This window comes from Meles meles, chromosome 1 (genome assembly GCF_922984935.1).
Source record: "Meles meles chromosome 1, mMelMel3.1 paternal haplotype, whole genome shotgun sequence".
In the NCBI taxonomy this organism is placed as follows: Eukaryota; Metazoa; Chordata; class Mammalia; order Carnivora; family Mustelidae; genus Meles; species Meles meles.
Genome location: NC_060066.1, coordinates 202081814 through 202103461, shown reverse-complemented (window position 1 = coordinate 202103461; position 21648 = coordinate 202081814). Strand labels below are relative to the sequence as shown.

Here is a 21648-nt window from a genome sequence, read left to right as displayed (position 1 = left end):
ATTGGGACAAACAGATTAGTGACTGCTAGAGGTGGGCATGCAGGGAGAAGATGGATATAAAGCAGCACAAGGAAATTTCTGGGGTTTGATAAAAACATACCATATCTTGATTGTGGTGGTTGTTACATGCCTACTTGTGCTCAAGAGCTGCAGAACTATACACCAAATAGTAAAGCTTACTAAATGTAAATTATCTCTCAGTAAAATATGAAGTTACAAAAATCCATGAAACCATGAATAGAACTGAAAAGGCCTATAAAATGTTTTATTTGATCCCTAAAAAATTAGTATCTGAATATAAAGGATTTTTAGAATACATGTCAATATGTTAATAGTTTTCTCTAGGAAGGAGATAGTAAATAAATCCATTTAAATCTTTAAAAAATTATAGTCAGTTTTTTTCAGCAATGAGTTAGCACTGCTTTTATTTTAAAAAAAAATTAAGTTTCTTAGGGCAAAGTCACCAAACTTCTCTCAATTGCCTCGATCAATTGATAGTATTGGTGAGATCTAAAACAATCTGTGCTTTATATCAAGGGGGAAAAAAACAACCTTGGGGACACATGGGTGGCTCAGTCACTAAGAAGCCAGCTCTTGTCATGATCTCAGAGTCCTGGGAGGAAGCTCCATGTTGGGCTCTACACTCAGCAGGGAGTCTAACTTGAGTTTCTCTCTCCCTCTCCCTCTGAAAATGCACCTGCGCTCTCTTTCTCTCCTTCTCTAGGGAGAAAGAAAGAAGGAAAGAAGGGAAAGGAAAGAAAAGGAAGAATAAAGACAGATGGAGGGAGGGAGGAAGGAGGAAAGAAGGAAAAAAAAAACAACCTTCAAATATCTCAAATATTTCAGATGATAATCTGAGCTTAAAAACTAGGATAAAAAAGTAATTTATTAAGGTAATGAACAGCAAGGTGACTACAGTTAATACTGTATTGCATATTGCATCAAAAGTTGATAAGACAGTAGCTCTTAAAGGTTTTCATTGCAAGAAAAAAGAATTTGTAACTATGCATGATAACAGATGTTAACTGGACTAATTATGGTGGCCATTTTGATATACATAAACGTTAAATCATTACCGTGTATAAACTAAAACTAACATGATGTTATGTCAATTATATATCAATGAAAAAAGAAATCGGCATCAAACAACAACTTTACTGAAAATCATTAATTCACATCTACTTGAGGTCCAACAAATTCTGTATCAGGTACAAATAAAGTGTCATACACAGTTGCTGCCTTCCAGACCACTGACTTCAGCTGCAAAGATGAGATAATTCTAAGTGAGGTGATGAGCAAACACCAGGTGAATTAGGAGGCACAGAAGGGAGCAGTGTATGTATTAGAGAGGTCAGAGGCAATGGGCTAGTCAGCAAATGAGAATTGAGCCAGGTTAGGAAGGACAAAAAGAACTGGCTAAGTGTGTATCAACTATACTCAAGTAAAAACTAAAATCAAAAAAAGAAATAAACAACTAGGGGTGCCTGGGTGCTCAGTCAATTAAGTGTCTGACTTAAGGGTCTCCAGGTCATGATGTCAGGGTCCTGGGATCGAGCCCTGCATGGGGGTTTCCTGCTCAGTAGGGAGTCTGCCTGATCCTCTCCCTCCTCCTCTAGCCCCCCACTTGTGCTCTCTCTGTCTCTCAAACAAATAAGTAAAATCTTTAAAAAACCACCACCAACAAAGAAAACAACTAGTCAAGTAAAAAAGGGAAGAAGACATTTTAGGAAGGGAAAACATTTTAGGAAGGAGTTATTAGTGAGGGTTTTCTATTTTGGGAATAGAGAACAACATGGAAAGAGCATAGGGCTAGTGTGTGAGCTGTTGAGAGAAAATGAGGTATTTTTTTTTTATTTGAAAATGAGGTCATTAAAGACAGGTTAAAAGCTAGGGGAGAGATCTAAAAATCAGTCCTGCAGGTAGAAGAGTCATGCAGAATCAGTAGGAATGCTATAGCAAGAGAAGAGAAGAGAAACATAAGCAGGGGACCTCAGCAGTGGAACCACCACAGTAGTATATGTGGTTGAAGTCTAGACAAATCATGAGGCAATGACTCCTAGAACTGCCTCAAGGAGAAGATGAAATCTTATGATAAAAGAAAAATAAGGTCATTGCTATTATTCATAGTGTTATTAAAATACAGTGGTAGGAATGAAGTCAGAATGAAAGAGTTTTTTAGAAGTTGAAGTGGCAACAATAAAACCACTCTTTGACAAAAAAGTAAAGAAACAGAATTAGCAGGAACACCAGGTCAGCATGATGTAGACCTATGCAAAAGAATGAAAACACCAAAAAAGAGAAGGAATGGAGCAAAGATGCACCATACTCAGAAGAAAAAGTATCAATAACAAGAGGATTGTACTTGCCCTGAAAAAGAAGCCAATTAATTCTCCACTGAGTTTGCTTTATCTTTTCACTAAAGAAAACTTAGCCAATCAATGAATGATTCCTCAAAATAAAATTATGTTTCTGAAATAAAACTTAACCAGTAATAGGGAGAACTTTGTTACAAAGTAAACAGGCAGATTACAAGGTGCAACAAACGGACTATTCCACAATACCGAGGGTAACTTAATTTCTCGATACTTCAATTTTCTCATATATAAAAGAAGGAAAATATCTATTCCCTCCTTCATAGCTGCTGCAATAATCTAATGAAATGAGCCATGACTACAAGTGCCTTAACTACTAAAACAAGACCTCTTCACCTTCAGTGATAAAGATTCAGCAGGAATTTTACCTATCCTTGCAAGTCATTCAGGTCCCTTATGAACCAGCACTTCTCAGAAGGATTGGAGGGAGAGATACAGAAGGTATTTCTAAAATAAGGTTGAGATACATTGAAAAGAAATTAGATACCTGATTTCATTGACTCTGGAGGAGAATGTACTTAGGGACAAATAGCTGAGGAAATCACTAAAAAGATGAACAAAGACAAGCAGCCAATTGAGGTTTGACAGCATGGCTTTGTGATGAATAAGTTCATCTTGGTCTTGATTTGTATGAACAACTTTGTTGGTTAGTTTATTTGTTTATCAAGTATACTGAGTATCTACTATGTTTGTGGTTCTATGTTGGTGTTGAATTAAGATCTAGATGTATAAGACACACATCTGACCCAGATCATCATCATACTGAGTACCTGGGGTCCAGGAACCATGCCAACTGCTTTATATTACTTTATTCAATCTTCCAAATGTCCCATAAGGTAGGTAAAGGTAGGTAATATTAGTGGCTTCATTTTACAGTTGAGATTAAGAACTTGCCTAATAGGACTTGCCTGTCTCTAGAGCTGGAGCTTTTCACTGCTATATTAAACCATTCACAATGAGAGGGAAGATATTTAAGGAATGAGACACTGACAAGTCAGCACCTGATCTGTGATGCCTAACTCTGATATAGGTGCAAAATTCAAGAGGACTCTAGTCTTGGTGCCTAGAAGCAAAAAATCCAAAAACGATAGTAGAGGTAACCCAAGTATAGGAAATAGCATTGTGTGTACAGCAAATGATGAATGAAGACTACAGAATTTGACACAAAAATTAATTTTGTTTTGATTAAAGGAATTTATTCAATTTATCCTAAGGAGTTCTGCAGGCAGGTACGCATAGAAAGATGTGAAGAATTCAATTTTATTCCAAAACAAGATTGGTTTCTAAATTCCAACTTAATATAGAAATGAAGGCCTGACAAGGAGACATAAAGCAATACGCTAACTGGACTAGCACAGGGTACTAAGAATCTAAAAATACATTTTTAAGAAAAGCAAGCATTGATCTAAGCCTAAATGATCAAAGTCTATGACATATAAACCCTCTAGATACAGTAGTTGTTTTGACAACCAAACAAAAAAACAGTAGGTACTTGGCATCCATTATGCTAAAGATTTTAGAATAATGCTTTTAAAAAACAAAAAATATACAGAAATCATGAACTAAAATCTCTAATATACTAATAGGACAAAATAACTAGTTAAAGCACATTAAAACAACAGCACTGTAATTCCAAAACAATGTGAGAATGTGCTTCTGTTCTCACCTGAGTTTTGATGTTTTCAGGATCCTCAGCTTGGCTGTCTCGTTTTTGGCTGGGCTTCCAGGCATTCTCTGCCTTTTTCAGGTGCACATCTTCTTTCACAGAGACTGTGATAATCTTCCTCGGCTCTCTTCTCTGGCCAGGTTGAGATCTTCGTGGTCCAACGTTCAACAACTAGGACAAGAATATTCTTTATTATATCTACAGAGTGTATTTAAAATTTACTGCCTCTGCTGTGCTTCCCAAGTCAAACTGATGATCACACTGAACATTTCTTACATGCAAAGACGGACAGTAAACACTTAATTTGATGTGATCTTTTTGGGGGAGAAGAGGAGGACTATCTTAGAATACCATCAATGTAATGTTCTCCACTACTACAGTTTCTAACCCTGAAGTCCTAAATTAGATAATGTGATGGAAAATTGTTTGATATTGCTATTGTTCTTAACAAAAAAGAATACCCCAAACTGAAGCTTTATTTTTCACTAGTTGTGTGACTTTGGACTGCTCATTTGAATAATTATACAAATTCACAGGCAGTAATCATCACAGTTACAAAGCTGCTTCAAAAACTAGGTTTCTATACTGCCAGTGTGAAATGCAAATACAATTTTATCACAAAAATTCTTTATAACATAGACATCCAGCCTTAGTACAGATTTTAATGGATTCCTGTAAACTTCCTGGGCCAGAAATACTAAAGTCTTTCTTAAATCATTAAATGAAATTTAACTAAATTGTTCCCTGAAAAAAAATGTCTTCTCTTTGTCAGTTCTTAGTTCCTGCTAGAGTCCCACTACACTCACTCTGTTAAAAACACTTGCTGGCCTGTCACAATGGTCATCAGATTAAGACTATTAGAGATAATGAAGTAAAACTTGCATTCTGTATATTAAAATATCCCTAACAGTTGCTATCTCAAATGCCAGGAAATAACTTTTCAAGATTAAACATTTGGGTTGATGTAAGTATTGTTCCTCCCAGATCTATTGCATACTGACAGCCTTTCCATTTTGTGATACGCCATTTTTTTTTCCTTTATTTATTTATTTATTTTTTTTTTTTTAAAAGATTTTATTTATTTGACCAGAGAGAAATCACAAGAGAGGCAGGCAGAGAGAGAGGAAGGGAAGCAGGCTCTCTGCCGAGCAGAGAGCCCAACGTGGGGCTCGATCCCAGGACCCTGAGATCATGACCTGAGCCGAAGGCAGCGGCTTAACCCACTGAGCCACCCAGGTGCCCCTCTTCCTTTTTTTAAAGTAGGCTCCATGGCATGGAGCCTAAGCAGGGCTTCAACTCACGAACCAGAGATCAAGACCTGAGCTGAGATCAAGAGTCGGATGCTTAACTGAGTCTCCCAGGAGCGCCTGTTACATCATTTTTTAAATCCTGAGTAAATATTGTGATTGAACTTTAAGAGGGAAGGAAAAAAGTCACACAAGACATACAGATCAGAATCATATCTCTATTAGTGCCCTAATACTGGCCTTCTGAATTTATATGACGCTCAGAGAAGGAAGCAGAAACTTAAATTTCAATGCTTTATATTAAAAAACAGGTTCTAAGAAATACATGGTCTGAGGCTGAAACTGGTAAGACTGAAAGCCTTTAAACAACACTCACTCTCAGAATTATACTTCACCATCTGCCCTAAGCAATAATAGCAGTATCAAGCATGTATCAGGATCAAAAGATAGCCTTCCTGGGCAATACACACCTATCTTGTCAAATATATCCAGCTAAGTACTCAGAATAAATGATACAATCTCAGAGTATTTGGTACACATTAAAAAACCTGAGGTACCACACATAGTTTAACTAAAAAGGACCTGAAGAGGATCACACTAGGAAAGTACCAACAGGGAGCAGGTGCTAAACTGGACGGAACTACTATAAAAACATTTATTTATAACTGAAACTTTGATATAATAGCCCAGGCAATTCTTTTTCTCTCTTTTTAAACAGAAATATTTATTATTTTTTTTTTAGATTTAATTAATTTATTTGAGAGACAGAATATGAGAGAGAACATGAGAGGGGAGGAGGTCAGAGGGAGAAGCAGACTCCTCACAGAGCTGGGAGCCCGATGAGGAACTCGATCTTGGGACTCTGGGATCATGACCTGAGCCGTAGGCAGTCGCTAAACCAACTGAGTCACCCAGGCACCCCCAAAACAATTCTGATAAGAGAATGCATCACAGCAAATATTATCTGATTTTTGTAATTCAGGTTGTATTTTAGTGTAAACAAGAATGGAGAACTAGTGTGGGCTAAAATCTTTTCAGTGCTTGGATAAGTTCAAATATCTTATATGTAACTTATATCATAGGACATTTAAATGAATCCATGCATTTGCACATAAAAATTTGTCAAGAACAAAGATTAGTGGGTGTAATGAAAGGTAATTATGTCACAATCAGATAAGAGGCATAGTAATCATAATTTGGGGATATAATGTTTTTTAAAGATTTTATTTGACAGAGACATAGCAAGAGAGAGAACACAAGCAGGGGGAGTGGGAGAGGGAGAAGCAGGCTTTCTGTGGAGCAGGGAGCCTGATGGGCGGCTCGATGTGGGGCTCAATCCCAGGACCCTGGGATCATGACCCCAGCTGAAGGCATACACATAACGACTGCACCACCCAGGCACCCCAATTTGGGTATATAATTTTAATCATGTTTGAATGAAGTATGAAATTTCCATTCCCTAAACGTATTTACTAGAAACATCAATGACTATGCAGTGAGATTTGAATCTAGGAAGTAAATATGATTTATGCCAAATCCCTTTACCAGTTCTAACACAAATATATATGGATTTCAAATGAACTACATAAGATGTGAGAAATATTACTAAATAGGTAACAACAATGTTTCAAAGGAAAGTAAGTATTACAAAGATAACATAAGTTGTTAGTCCCAGATAAAAAATTGGTATTATAACCTATGTGCAAGCTCCCAAGACAACCTTGAGAATTATTTGGTTCACTGCATATAAACTAAGAAAGATACTGTTCACAAATATTTAACCGAGACTACTGAGTCTTCAACAGATCTATTATACTTATAAATGCTTAACACACTTAATAAGTTAATCTCTAATGTACTCATGCTTATGCTCTGAAAATGAAATCATTATGTGGACCACATCAGTGCCTGGAAAGACTATGGTACAGCAGAAAAAGAGGCAGATTAGAAGACAAAAGGACTGTTCAATTCTGCTACTTAAGAGCAAAGTTACTGTGAGCAGGTCTCTAAACTTTGTTGAACATAGGCTTTCTCATACATTAAATGCCAGTCCTACCCACAGAAGTTATATTATGAGGATCAGGGATATAATACATATAAAAGGACCTTAAAAACTAGGTAAGGGGCACTGGGTGGCTCAGTGGGTTAAAGCCTCTGCCTTCGGCTCAGGTCATGATCTCGGGGTCCTGGGATCGAGCCCCGCGTCAGGCTCTCTGCGCAGCAGGGAGCCTGCTTCCTTCTCTCTCTCCGCCTGCTTCTCTGCCTACTTGTGATCTCTGTCTGTCATATAAATAAATAAAAATCTTAAAAAAAATTTAAAAACTAGGTAAGTTATCATCAATACAAAAGAAGAAAAAGAACTTTTTAAAGAAGTGTTATCGAGGGGCGCCTGGGTGGCTCAGTCGTTCGGCTCAGGTCATGATCCCACTGTCCTGGGATTGAGCCCCACATCAGGCTCCCTGCTCAGCAGGAAGCCTCTTTCTCCCTCTCCCACTTCCTCTGCTTCTGTTCCCTCTCCCGCTGTCTCTCTCTGTCAAATAATAAAATTTTAAAAAAACTTTTATATAAAAAAGTGCTATCTGTACTGATATATTAACCTTAAACATTTTATGTCCTTTGGTGTGTGTGTGAGCATGTGGAAAGCTTAATACAAACTATCAAATTTACAGCAACCTTCGAAAGATGCACCATATATAATGCATGATTTATTTACTAAATGCACATGAAATTAAAGAGTTATGAAGTGTACATATATAAAAATGAGCCTGGTCTCCTTGCTTAAAGGAGAGACAATCCTGATTGGAAGAGGAACTCCCTGGCTGGCAGAAGAATTTTAAGGTATAATGTGCTCAGGGTCCAAAAATGTGACAACTCAAATGAAACATCAACATTTGGCATTGATTGGGGGTACCTGGGTGGGTCAGATGGTTAAGCATCTCTCTTCGGCTCAAGCCATGATCCCAGGGTCCTGGGATCAAGCCCTGCATCAGGCTCCATGCTCAGTGGGGAGCCTGCTTCTTCCTCTCCCTCTACTGTTCCTCCTGCTTATGTTCTCTCACTCAGTCAAATAAATGAATAAAATCTTAAAAAAAAATCTTTTTGGCATTGATTAACTAGTGAGATGCATTTTTCCCCAGGTGAACTGAGTTTTAATTTTTTTTTTACCTTCTCTCATATATTTTTCTTAAGTGTATTAAATAAAAAGCCATACCCATCTCTGTTTTAAAGATCAATATACACTGCTCTTATCTCAAAGACTATAACATTAAACTTACCCAAACAGGACCAATAATCAGCCTACCATATTTTAAAGAGAAACAGCCAAGTGTTCATTTATGGAGAAAGGGAAGGATGATATAAGCTCAGGAAACCTCTACGCCCATAGGATTTTTATAATAGCTCAGCGAGGGGTGCCTGGGTGGCTCAGTTCATTAAGTTTCTGGCTTCAGCTCAGTTCATGATCTCAGGGTCCTGGAATCGAGCCCTGCATAGGGCTTCCTACTCAGTGAGGAGCCTGCTTCTTCCTCTCCCTCTGCCTACAGCTCCCCTTGCTTGTGCTTCCTCTCTCCACCTCTGTCAAATAAATAAGTAAATTAAATATTAAAAAAAAAAAAAAGAAAAAGCTCAGCTAACCTCAAAGCTAACTGAAATAAATATGAATGGTAAATATGAATGGTAAATTACTAGTCTCGGTCCACTGTCTCTCTTTCAATAGTTGTCTCTTGGGGCACTTTCTGTGATGTCTGCCCAGATTACCATTTAAATTAACATCACGGGGCGCCTGGGTGGCTCAGTCCTTAAGCATCTGCCTTGGGCTCAGGTCATGACCCCAGAGTCCTGGGATCAAGCCAGGCATTGGGCTCCCTGGTCAGCGGGAAGCCTGTTTCTCCCTCTCCCACTCCCCCCAGCTTGTGTTCCCTCGTTCACTCTCTCTGTCAAATAAATAAATAAATCTTTAAAAAAGAATTAAAAAAAATTAACATCACACTTGCTAAGTAATTTGACTTTTAAAAAGGTAGAGAGAGGATACTGCCTGAGTGCTTAAAACAGATCTATATATTACTATCCATCAAAAGACCTTTATGTTTGAAAATGTTACGTAACTGCATATGACATGTTAAAACAATTGCTACCCACTTGTAATAAGTCTTTTGCAGGGAAGTTTATAGTAGGAGTCATAGTTACTTAAGCCACACCATGAAGAATTAAGTCTAGCAGATCTTAAGATCTTTGGATGGTAATCATTTATAAGCCAACTGGGAGGCTGGGAAAAATGACTAGAGGTACGGTACCAAAAACGATGAAGAGTAAGACTGCTTCTTTTTTTCCAAACAGCATTATTAACTGTTCCTTTACATGTTACACAGCTATATCTTATGAAATTCCCATTTGAATCCACAACAACATACCAACATAAGCGGGACAAATTAAGTGGAGCATGTTCGTTAGCTGTGGGAGATGCTGGAAGATTAATTATTTGCATTAGGCCTAACATATCAGTATTACTCTGGCAGATCACAATTTTACTTAAAAATTAGCTTGTGTCACCTGACAGAGCTATTTAAAGAAAGTGAAATAACTAGAGCTAACCTTTTTGGAGATATTACAAATTCCTCATAAGGGCTCATTTCCAATCATATGTCTTGGTACCAAATAACTCATTTACATATGTAAGCAGGTAGATTAGTGGGCAAACACACATTGTGATAATTTTAAAATTCATTTTCTAATTTCAGTATTTTAAAAGACATAGCTTATTCTCAGTCCATAGCACTTCCTTTTTGCTATACCTCGTTATTAAACAATAGTAAGCTGGTGATGAAAAGTGGCAGTATACACTGGAAGATGAGACGTGTCAAATCATACCTTCTGTGAGTGACATGTGAACAAAACAGAGCAATATGATAGTGACAGAAGCTGTTAACCTGAAACTCATCAAAAATGGCATCAACATTATTTCCAGTGTTTGGCAAAGCAAAGATATATATCAAAACTGAAACAAAAACAAACACTAATAGAAACACAACTTTACACTACCAAAAAGGGAAATAATGCTGAAAAATAAGGTATCAAATGGTTTCTAGAAAGCTGCTTTCTAAGACTTACTGGTGAGACAATGAAAACTTGAGAAAAATGTCAATTTAGTATACAGAAAATAAAGATTAAATTTCCAACCTGGGTGAGAACAGAAAATCACACACAGAGATATTGTTAAGATGGTAATGCTCAATAAATAACATGCTTCAAATTAAGGAGATTTTCTGTAGGTTTTACAAAGCCTTCAACGCACTATAGGCACTGAAGTATTTTTAAATAGTATTTGGCTGCAGGCAAACAAATACTTCAAATATCTACAAAGTGACATTTGTTTCCTGATGTGTACAGTCTTATTCCAAACCAGGTTTCAAAAGTTGCCACTCCAGAAATAAAAAGGTGATGGGAAAAATAAAAAGTGTCACCTTAAATAAAAGTATTTTTACAAACAAAATAAAGTAGATTTGCAAATGTACATGAAACTCCAAGCTCCTCCAGAAGTTTAAATTAAGTGCTCTCTGTACCACTCCAATTTGGGAAAAACAGGTATTCACATCACTGGCAACCTTCCCTCATGCTTTCTGCAAGTCTACAAAGCAGGGAGTAGGCACAGCCTGCCACATCTCGCACAGCGCAGTGCTCCAGCATAACTCCACTGGTGACGTCACTTCTACCGCTGAAGAGCCTGCCAATGGGGGTGTAAGTGCAACCTGCAGTATAACAACACTGCACACTTTTGTACATGTCATGTGTTCATATAGTGACTTCACAACCTACAGTAAGTGAGAAAAACAAAACAGAAAATATCATAACACCAGAGACTATTGTTTAAAAAAAAAAAAAAAAAAAAAAAAGGATTCAGCGCACCCCTAGAGGCAGGCTCTTCAGGGGTGGGTGCGACATCGCCAGTGGAGTACAAGCTGGGGCTTTGCTCTGTTCCAGAATTGGCAATCCATGCCTGCTCTGCACTTTGCAAATCTGTAGAAACAAAGACAAAGAGATGACCATTAGCTGAATGTCATCAGAGATCTCAACTATATCAGGACACCTCAAAATAAAGCAGGAATCCTATTTAAGGTTAGCTCTATTTTTAACCCATCTGCAGTTCAACTGAAAAAATATAGAAAAAAACCAAGACCAAATTAATGCAGACCAGTTTCTCTCAGGTAAAAACAACTCAGTGTATTCTTTATTTGCTTTAATATTAGTATGGAAAAAAAGACAGTCTTCACCTCTTCTACGTCTTCTTGGTTAGAGGAATCAACGAAAAAATGCCGCTCTCTTGCCATTAGACAAGTTGTCATGAAGTCTCTAAGTTTCTAACTAATTGGGTTGTAGGGAACTTGCACTTACAGGTACGCCTCTTCCACCAGGGGTTTGCCTTCCAAAATCGGCAAAGGCTGGAGTAAAGTCTGGTCCTCGAGGCAAAATCCGAGGATCCAGAGTTCGCATTGGCAATTTGGGTTGGTTGATCTGCATGAAGAAGCAAAGGAAAGCTTAACACAAGTTTCAGAACACTCAGTGCCCAGAAAGTAAAAACTCAGACTGAAACGTTATGTCAGCTAAAATGATGAACATTGGCTTTCTGAAGCAGTGAAGTCCAATCTGAACCACAGTAGCTTCTCTGGACTTATCCCTGGGAGTGATTAGGCCTAAAATTTCCAAGGAGAGGCTAGACATAATAAGTAGACTGGCTCAAAAGGCACTCAAGGACCAGCAGAACGGCACAAGAAAAGCTATGAGATCCTATGAAGTAGGGACAAATGCGGGAATTTTTTCCAGGATATTCACTAGGACATCAGAGCACTTGCTTTGAAAAATCCTGTTATCACTTATGTCAATTGTGCTGCTGTTGTTTTATGCTTTATGTTATGTTTTATTAGCAAAGCAAATATTCTGAGTGAACAGTAAGTCTCTAAAGGAGATATTTAAAAAATCTCACTCAATCCACCTTGCTAATTGGAGCTATCTGGCTTTGTACAGGCATGTATTGTGACAGCAGACGAAACAAAGTGAAGTAGCTCAGGGAGAAATCAACTAGTAACTGGGTGAAGTCAGAAACCAGTAAGGTAGGGAGACAACAAAGAATATCTTCTAGAAGATAACTCAATTTAGGGTATGTAAAACCCACCCTCTAAACAGTCTCAAATTAGCACTACCATAAGCACCCAAGAGAGAAGACTTAGACACCAAGAGAAATAAGAAACCTTGTTGCTTTAAAGAGGAGAATAATACACATAGGGATTGGATAAGCAGCTGACGGAAATCTCAAAAAGAGGTAGATCTTGTTCTGAAAGACAGTTACCCTCTACGCTTCAAAAAGGACTAATATTTTCTCTTCAAAACAAAAATATTTTAAGCTCTGTCATCGTCACTGGTTCATCATTGAGAGACATAAAATTCCTTGAGCAGCTACACATCTGACTCTACTCTTTTTAACTTAATAAAGACAAAATAAATACTGTACTAATTTCCTATATGCACTATTAAGCTCAGATGTAAAGAGAAAAGATGCCGATTTTTTTTTGCCAAAACTGAAAAGTAATCCCTCTAAGTATTTATTAGAGAAATTTTGAGATATAACATTATTCAAATTATGCTGACTACCACTTGTTTGATTTGCCAAATACACTCTTAGGCATCTGACCTGTCCTCAATGCCATTCTAACTCCATAATGGAATTTTAGAACAGTGAATAAAGAGCTCCATATCCCTTTAGCCGTATTAGCCCAGCAGACACACGTTTTTCACATCACTATGCAATAGCAATAATGAGCAGGCAATGAATGAATTTTAAAACATTACCACTCAAATATTCACCAAACCCCAAAGTTTCAGTAATCCACAATAAACCCCAAATCCAACAATATGTAGGAAAATTCTAAGACTTAAACATTATATATTTTAATTCAAATACGTATAGTCTAACAATTCCTAAAAACTACTCATACTTCACACATCTGTAGTGATAACTGAATCCAGTTCCCTGTAGAAAGACAGAGCTTTCTCTGAGTATACAGCTTACTTTGTCAAGAACCACATCACTGATGGGAGGCAGGCCCTCCGGTTTCTGTATACAGGCTGGCATGAACTGGAAGTCCAGCAAAAACTCCCTGTCATACTGCTTCTTGCCTTCAGTATCAGCAGGCTTCCAGGAATCTAGAAAAAGAGATGCAGACAAACAAGTCTCTAGGGTCATTATACGGATAACCCGTAAGAGTTCAAACTGGATTCCGATATTCACTTTACCCTGTCATAGACTAAAATACAAAGCAAACATTGAGCTACTGTCAGAAAATGTCATGTAAAAATTTTAAACTGTCTTATGTTCCTTTATCCCTTCTGAATACCATTAGCTTGTAATCTGAAATTGCTACAGAAACCACTTAATATACACATTAAGCAGCCTTTGGCCAGAAACATGTGATAATACTCATTAGATAAACTACCAAGCCTTTAAATACCTCAGAAATAAGGAATCTATAATACTGTTTGGTTTCATGTAAAAGGATACTTTGGTTGTTCACTTGGAAGTGCTATTTTGGAGGGGAAAAAAGGCAAAAGGACACAAAACAAATACAAATAACTTCTGTAAGATTCTGAAAAGGCTAACCAGCTATATGTAATTTTTCCCCCGACCATGGTTTATTTTATTAGTAGTGTAGTTTTTATTATATATGTTATATATATATAACTAGTTTTTATTTAGAAGTATTGTTGACTCAAAATATTGTATTAGTTTCAGATATACAAGATAGTGACTTGACAATTACATACATTACAAAAGGCTCACTTACCATGGTTAAGTGTAGTTAACCACCTGTCACCATATAAAGTTATTACAATATTACTGACTATATTTCTTACGCTGTACTTTTCATCCCTGTGACTTATTTATTTTGTAACTGAAAGTCTGACCCTCTTAATCCATTTATCTTTTTTGCCCACCTCACATCTACCTATCCTCTGGCAATCACAGGTTGTTCTGTCTCTGTTTTTGTTTTGATTTTTAGGTTCCATGTATTGGTGAAATCATATGGTATTTGTCTTTTTCTGTCTGACTCATTTCACTAAGCATAATACCCTCTAGATCCATTCACACTGTTGCAAATGGCTAGATTTTATTCTTTTTTTTATGGTTGAGTAATCTCCACCCCTGTGGGTACACCATGCATGCAAAAACATGTATATACACACATCTTCATTATCCTTCCATCTATCAGTGGACACTGAAGTTGCTTACATATCTTGGCTATTGTAAAAATGCTGCAATAAACATAGGGATGCATATGTCTTTTCAAGTTTCTGTTTTTGTATTCGTTGGGTAAATACCCAAAAGCAGAATTACGGGGTCATATGATGTCTCTATTTTTAATTGTTTGAGGAACCCCCCCTACTGTTTTCCATAGCAGCGGCACTACCGTTATTCCCAGCAATAATAATATTTTTAATATTAATTTCAAATTAGTTTTTTGCCATAGCACTCACTTTGCTACTATGACTATTGTTATAACTATCATTTCTCACAATCCTAATCTCATTATATAAAGTTGGAGAATTTCCTGAAATTTTTGTTGGATAAGAAAAGCAAGTCACAGTATTTTTCTTTTAATTAACAAAACTCTCATCAAAATCAGGCCCCAGATCACTTCACGATAGTACTTTGGGTCCTTTTTTATGTTAGTGATTCTTATTATATAGATAATAGACTCATGATGGTCTGTGAGAACACTGTAGATATTTTCAACCAAATCCTTATTATCTTCTTTTATTCATTAAAAGGCAGGCAGTTTATTGGGATCTAAATTTTAAACTGGCAGGGAGCCTGGGTGGTTCAGTCAGTTAAGAATTTGCCTTCAGCTCTGGTCATGTTCTCAGGGTCCTGGGATCAAGCCCATGTTGGGCTCCCCACTTAGCAGAGAGACTGTTTCTCTCTCTCCCTCTGCCTGCTGCTCTGCCTACTTGTGCTCTATCTCCCTGCCAAATAAATAAATAAAATCTTTAAAAAAATAAATTTTAAATTCCCATTTTCTAATTACTGCAAGGGTATATTACAATTTAGTTGTTCAATATAGTTGTGGCCTACGGTTGGGTACTTTTTCCTTGCCAAAGGATAAAAATATAACTGATAGGGGGCATATGGCTGGCTCAGTCAGCAGAGCATGGGACTCAGAGTCATGCATTTGAGCCTCATGCTAGGCATAAAGCTTACTCAAAAACACCCCCCCCCCATACACACTCACTCCTATAAATGACAATAGTGTCTCAATCTCCTAAAGGACTGGTGGTAGCCACAAGTGCTTCATGATATAATACAAGCTTAGATCTTTAGAATTTTAATATACTGAGTCCTAAAGTTAAAAGAAAATTTTACTATAACATAACCCTACAATTTCATAAAGCCCATTGGCAGCAGTTTACTGGTAGTGAAAAGATCAGTTTATTAAGTATCTATCAGTGACTTTCAAACATTTCTTACTACAACTCCCAATAAGAAATATGACTCTATGACTCAGAACAAATAAAAATTTTAAATTTTTTTAGAACAAATACAGAGTTAAATAAATCAAAGTTTCTTAAAACAATATTTGCCCTTGCTCCTGTAATGCACTGACAATTTTTTATTCTCCATGTTAAAAAATGTTGGTTGTACATCACTAATTTTTGTCTAAGATTATTTTTGATGTCTGATATTCTGCTTTCAAATCCAATCTCACATAGAAGTCACTCAGATTTCGCAGACTGTGGAAAACGTTGTACCTATCCCAAACTTTCTATCAAACGAACCACCTTCCCCCACATGTCCATGCCACATCACTCTGAAAATCTCAAAGTCAATAATGATTTATACAGGACTGGAACAGCCTTTAATGGACTTGATGGTGCCTGAAGATGAAAGAGCCTCTGAGTCTCATCATGTGTTCCACAGGGCACGTCTCATACTGCATGTGCTTAATAAGCTAGTCACACTGCTTCTGATGATTGAAGTTCAGTTCCACAGAGTGATTTCTGTCAACAAATTTCTCTTGTGAAATCAGTGATTTACAACCAACATTTTAAAATTCCTGTTGTTTCTTTTTCCATTTCTTCCTTTTAGGTAGGCTCCATGTCCAACGTGGGGCTTGAACTCGTAACCCTGAGATCAAGAGTCACTTGTTTTACTGATTGAGCCAGCTGGCCCCAACATTTTAAAAAGAGAATAGAGTAAAAAATGTCAGTGTGTTACATGTAATAAGGGTAAGTGTTTAAGGCTTGTGAAATAATGAGCACAAAAGAGCACTGAAACAGCCCTTTCAATTAAACTAAGTAAAATTAAATTCCTCTTTTTGAATTCCACTAGCCTAGCACTGACCCTTATCCTCTGCCAGCTGCTCTTCCAATGCCTGTAAAAGCAGAATACTGGCATCAGATATCACTTCCGTCAAGAGAGAACTCCCTGGATTTGCTAGTCACTAACTTATGCCTGCAAATCTATTCTGCAAATATTATACTGTGATGAGCCTCTTATCTTCCATCCAATATCTCTCTACAAAGAGCCAACATTGCTGTAAGGGTAGAACAGTGAAGGTGAGAAGGAAACACATGCACAGGAAGGCAGGGATACACTTACCTGGTTTGAATGGGAATGTCACCCCTTCACCAGAACTATCAGTGGAGCCTGAATTAGCATCTATTCCTTCACTCTCAGAAATACTCTCAGCACCATTACGTACAGGCTCAGCTTCTTCTCCATTTTCTTCCACAGTTTTTACTTTTTTTAGGTCAGAGGGGTCTCTTCCAGGATGAAACCCTTGGCTCATTTTATCCTGTTCAGATTCAAGTACTTTGTCACCTGAAAGCTCCTCTTCAGCTTTAGGCTAAAGCATAAGTGAACACAGAGGTTACATGATTTTTACCATGTAAATATGCATGAAAACCTGTACCTATCCCCTCAAAAGGCAAACGAAAACATCACTCAAAAAAAGGATGTCTGTGTTCGGCATATGGTACTAGCATGCTAAGTTTATTTAAAACACTTTTCTCATTTCATCTCTTGGCATAGAGAAGACAAGTCACATGGCTACTGAAATGCTTTAACATGACTAATGACATCTAAATGTACCGAAGGTTAGAATGGAAAGAACTGTTAATCCTTGCACTTGTTGGACATGAAAGAGTCCTAGTCAGAAATCTAAATCAAGCACTCCTATCCTTGCCATTAAGGCTCAGCAAATATAAAAAGAAACATTAGAAGGTATTTTTTGTGTTCCTGTTGCTGCTAAATGGAGAGTTTGATGAATAAAGTATCTAGGTCCTGCAAAGTTGATTATCTCTCATTTTAAAAGGAGGCCACTTGTTAATTAAAATCTACCTTGTTTATTGGTTCCTGGAATTCTCTGTGGTTGTAACCTTATTCAAGGTTACATCTATGCAGAATAAGGTTGTAACCTTATTCAAATTATGTATAGAAAAGTGCTTGGCATGTAGTCCTCTATGGAGGGAGAAATCTGGGTTCTGGTGCATCCTATTTCTATTTTTTAAAGATTTGTTTTTATTTATTTTTGAGAGAGCAAGAAAGCACACAAGTGGCAGGGACGGAGGCAGAGAATCTCAAGCAGATCCTGCGCTGAGCACAAAGCCCGATGCGGGGCTGAATCGTAAGACCCCGAGATCACAACCTGAGCCAAAATCAAGAATGGGATGCTCGACTAACTGTGTCACCAAGGCACCACTGACACATCCTATTTTTTTTTAAAAGATTTTTATTTATTTGACAGAGAGAGAGATCACAAGTAGGCAGAGAGAGAGGCAGAGAGAAAGGACGAAGCAGGCTCCCCATGGAGCAGAGAGCCCGAAGCGGGGCTCAATCCCAGGACCTGAGATCATGACCCGAGCCGAAGGCAGCGGCTTAATCCACTGAGCCACCCAGGCGCCCCTGACACATCCTATTTTTAAAAAGCAAAACAGAATTGAAGTTATTCACCAGATGATTTTTGACCACCATCTGACCCTTGGTTTTTGGCTCAGATCATGATCTCAGGGTCATAGAATGAAGCCCTGGGACAGAATTCTTGCTCAGTGCAGAGTCTGCTTGGGATTCTCTTCTCTCTCTCCTTCTGGCCTTTCCTCCACATGCACTCTCTCTATACATAAGTAAATAAATATAATCTTTTAAAAAAAATTTCTTGAGGACCATATACGAACTATCAAAATTCCCTGAGACAGTTCTCATGAACTTTATGTCTTTCTTTCCCATGAAGGGTAAGCACTGTAAAAAACAAGCCTTTGGAAGAAGCACTCAGAGGAAATAGACATTCTAAATTGATAAATTCATGCTAGGAGAGAAAAAATAGAGGCTCTGTTGAATTCTTTCAACAGAGGATTGTATAAAAGAACGTCACATACACAAGCAAGTGGTTATGCCCAACTGATACATAACATTATTTTTTCAAAAAATGAAAGAGTTAAAAAATCTACTTTCTTACATAAGTGAAATATTATTAACAGGTATACTACCAGTCAATTTTCTTCTAACATAAATCAGATCCATGGCAAAAGACAAAATTTTAAAATGCTGTCTACTGGGGCACCTGGGTGGCTCAGTGGGTTCAAGCCTCTGCCTTCGGCTCGGGTCATGATCTCAGGGTCCTGGGATCAAGCCCCGCTTCAGGCTCTCTGCTCAGCAGGGAGCCTACTTCCTCCTCTCTTTCTCTCTCTCTCTCTGCCTACTTGTGATCTCTGTCAAATAAATAAATAAAATCTTAAAAAAAAACAAAAACAAAATGTCTACAGAAACAGATGGTTTTTAGGACTGGCTTCCATGATGAAAACAAAAAGTTCATGCAAACACGGACACACAACACTCACACTGTGTGTGTATGTGTGCTTTCTCTACTTGCCCAACAGGAAAACATAATATGGAAACCATCAAATGAAAGACATAAAAATTTCAAGAAAATACAGGTTGAAATAATTTCTTTTTAAAACATGGCGCAGAATGAGCATCTTTTAAAGTTTGAGAAAAAACCGAACTCCCAAGTTTTAATCACGAATCAACAAATTTACTTTTTCTTATTCTACATTCTATTGTAGTCTAACTTATAATGACCTTGCAATGCCGCCGTCTAATTAAGTACAGATCATCAAGAAGATCTTCTAATAATTTGCCATGAGAGTCTGTCACTGGTACTCAAACTTATTAAAGAGCAGTATAGCTACATTATACAGTTATAGAGAGTTCTTTTTTCAGAGCTTATAAAATGAAGAAAAATGTTATTTTAGAGGAAAGAAAAATTATTATGTCCTCTTCTCTGTACCTAAAATCAGCAAAAGAAAATCTACTGTATATAAGTAGAGAATGTATTACTTGGAAAAGTTAAATTTCTAACTGGAAAAAGAAGTATGAAGAAACTTGGTTCCATGAATGACAAACCATAATTCAGAGAACACAAAATCATTGAGCTGTCTGAGGCACACTGTTAGGATATTTTTCAAGGGACTCACCAAATGAGCTGCATTATTTAGCTGGAGGAAGCCCTATTAAATGAGCTTATAATTGTCTAACAGTTCCTAACCTGTTTACTAAGAAAACCAGACTGAAGAAAGGAAACACATTATTCGCTGGACTGTCAAAGGTTAAACTTTCATAGGAAGTTGTTAAAAGAAGAATTTAGTTGATAAAACTGCCTATTAACTCATGAGTTTTAAAGGGCCAGAAAGTCAGACCAGACCACTATGTTAACTGATGAAATATCCTAAAATTTTAAAACAAGTTTTAAGATGCCTTGATCAGCAATTTTAAGATGACTCACCCTTCATGTTAGCCTTCTAGGCTATAATTTATAGAATCTGATAAAATATTTGCAATGATATAACAACCAAATATATAATCTAATATGCTAATATATGAAACATTCTTTTAAAGGCTGAGAAAAATCTGTTAAGAAAAGGAGAGTTTAAGTATCAGTGAAAAGAAAGATAATGACAACCAGTATGCACTAAACTACTGTAATAAATGTTCAACTACAGGAAAGACAAGGAATTGGATTTCTGGAAGGAAAAAAGGTCTGTGTGCAAACAATCAAATTATTTTTTATTATGCCTTAAAACTATAAGGTAAAGAAAAAAGTGACTGATTCAGAATGAGTCAAAACAGCTCTCATGTATGAAGAATAACAATCTGAAGCAGGCTTTAGCCAATTACGGCTCATGGGTCAAACCTGGCTCATCCCATATCTGTACAGTGTGCAAGGAAAGGATGGTTTCTGCATTTGTAGTCACTGAAAAAATCTCAAAGGAGAATATTTTATGACACATGAATATTATATGCAATTCAAATTTCAATGTCTGTCAATGAAGTTTTACTAGAATATAGTCAGTCATTCATTCATACATTGTCTATGGCTGTGTTTAGGCTACAGCAACAGAGCTGAGAAATTGTGACAGGGATCATTTAGTCTACAAATTCGAACTATTTACTATCTGGACTGTTATAGGAAATGTTCGCCAACCCCTGACCTAAAGAAGAGGATGAATATTTGCAGTAGTGGTGGCCTAACCATTTAATATTCAATAATGCTTAGAAATCTAGCAAAGGAATATGAAGTATAACAGAAGAAAATGAATAAAAATAGCGGAATCTAAACAGAAACCAGTTTATGAAGCTCTTACAGCCATACCAGGAATGTATGAGATTCCCCTGCCTCTGGAAGGTATTTTATTCTCTGTAGGAGCAACATTTTCTTGTTCAGCTGCAAGACAAGTGCAGCAACTATTTGCACCTCTACAACTTCCTGCCAATTCTTATCCCCTGATAACCACACTGCAATCACTTCCATGAAACATTTTAGTGGTTGCTATGGGACTAACTGTGACATCAGTAGGGCATCATGTAAGAGCAGTGACAGGACAGGGGGAAGTAACAAAGGGGTACTGTGAACTGCTTGGAAAGGGTAAGAATTATAACTAGAGAGAAAAGCCTTTTGAAACAAATGCATCTGAAGTCACTTTAAAATAATCTGTATATTCTAATGTTATCACCTTATGCATTTAATAAAAATTACTTTAATAAAGTAGATGTTAAGAGTTTAAAAAGAAAAAAGCAACATACAGATTTTTTAGATTACTCTTCATTTATAAGCTTCAGTACATAACACTAAGGATACTGAGATTATAGACTATGAAACTGATAGGACACTCCTTAGGACTAACTCTACCCTTGTTTCTTTCTTACGTGGTCTCCTATCATGCTGTAACCTACAGCAAAATCTGGCACGGTTTAGTTCAAACAGATAAATCACATGTGAAAAGTCACATTACAGGGATGCAGTTAAAAGATGACATTTGCAAA

General features: G+C 37.1%; 1 protein-coding gene across 21 annotated transcripts in view; it reads right to left on the bottom strand.

Annotated features, from left to right (window-relative positions):
- The window catches only part of EIF4G3 (eukaryotic translation initiation factor 4 gamma 3), a 362972-nt gene that overhangs the window by 75058 nt on the left and 266266 nt on the right, over positions 1-21648 (bottom strand). For 15 of the 21 annotated variants that reach the window (XM_046002289.1, XM_046002445.1, XM_046002299.1 and 12 more), the window contains 5 exons: positions 16930-17176; positions 13345-13478; positions 11673-11792; positions 11187-11297; positions 4039-4209 (listed from right to left, as the gene is read on the bottom strand). In XM_046002289.1, coding sequence (XP_045858245.1) covers positions 4039-4209; positions 11187-11297; positions 11673-11792; positions 13345-13478; positions 16930-17176 — 783 coding nt within the window. The remainder of the gene's footprint in view (positions 1-4038; positions 4210-11186; positions 11298-11672; positions 11793-13344; positions 13479-16929; positions 17177-21648) is intronic. The other 6 variants (XM_046002331.1, XM_046002462.1, XM_046002341.1 and 3 more) reach the window with 1 other exon arrangement.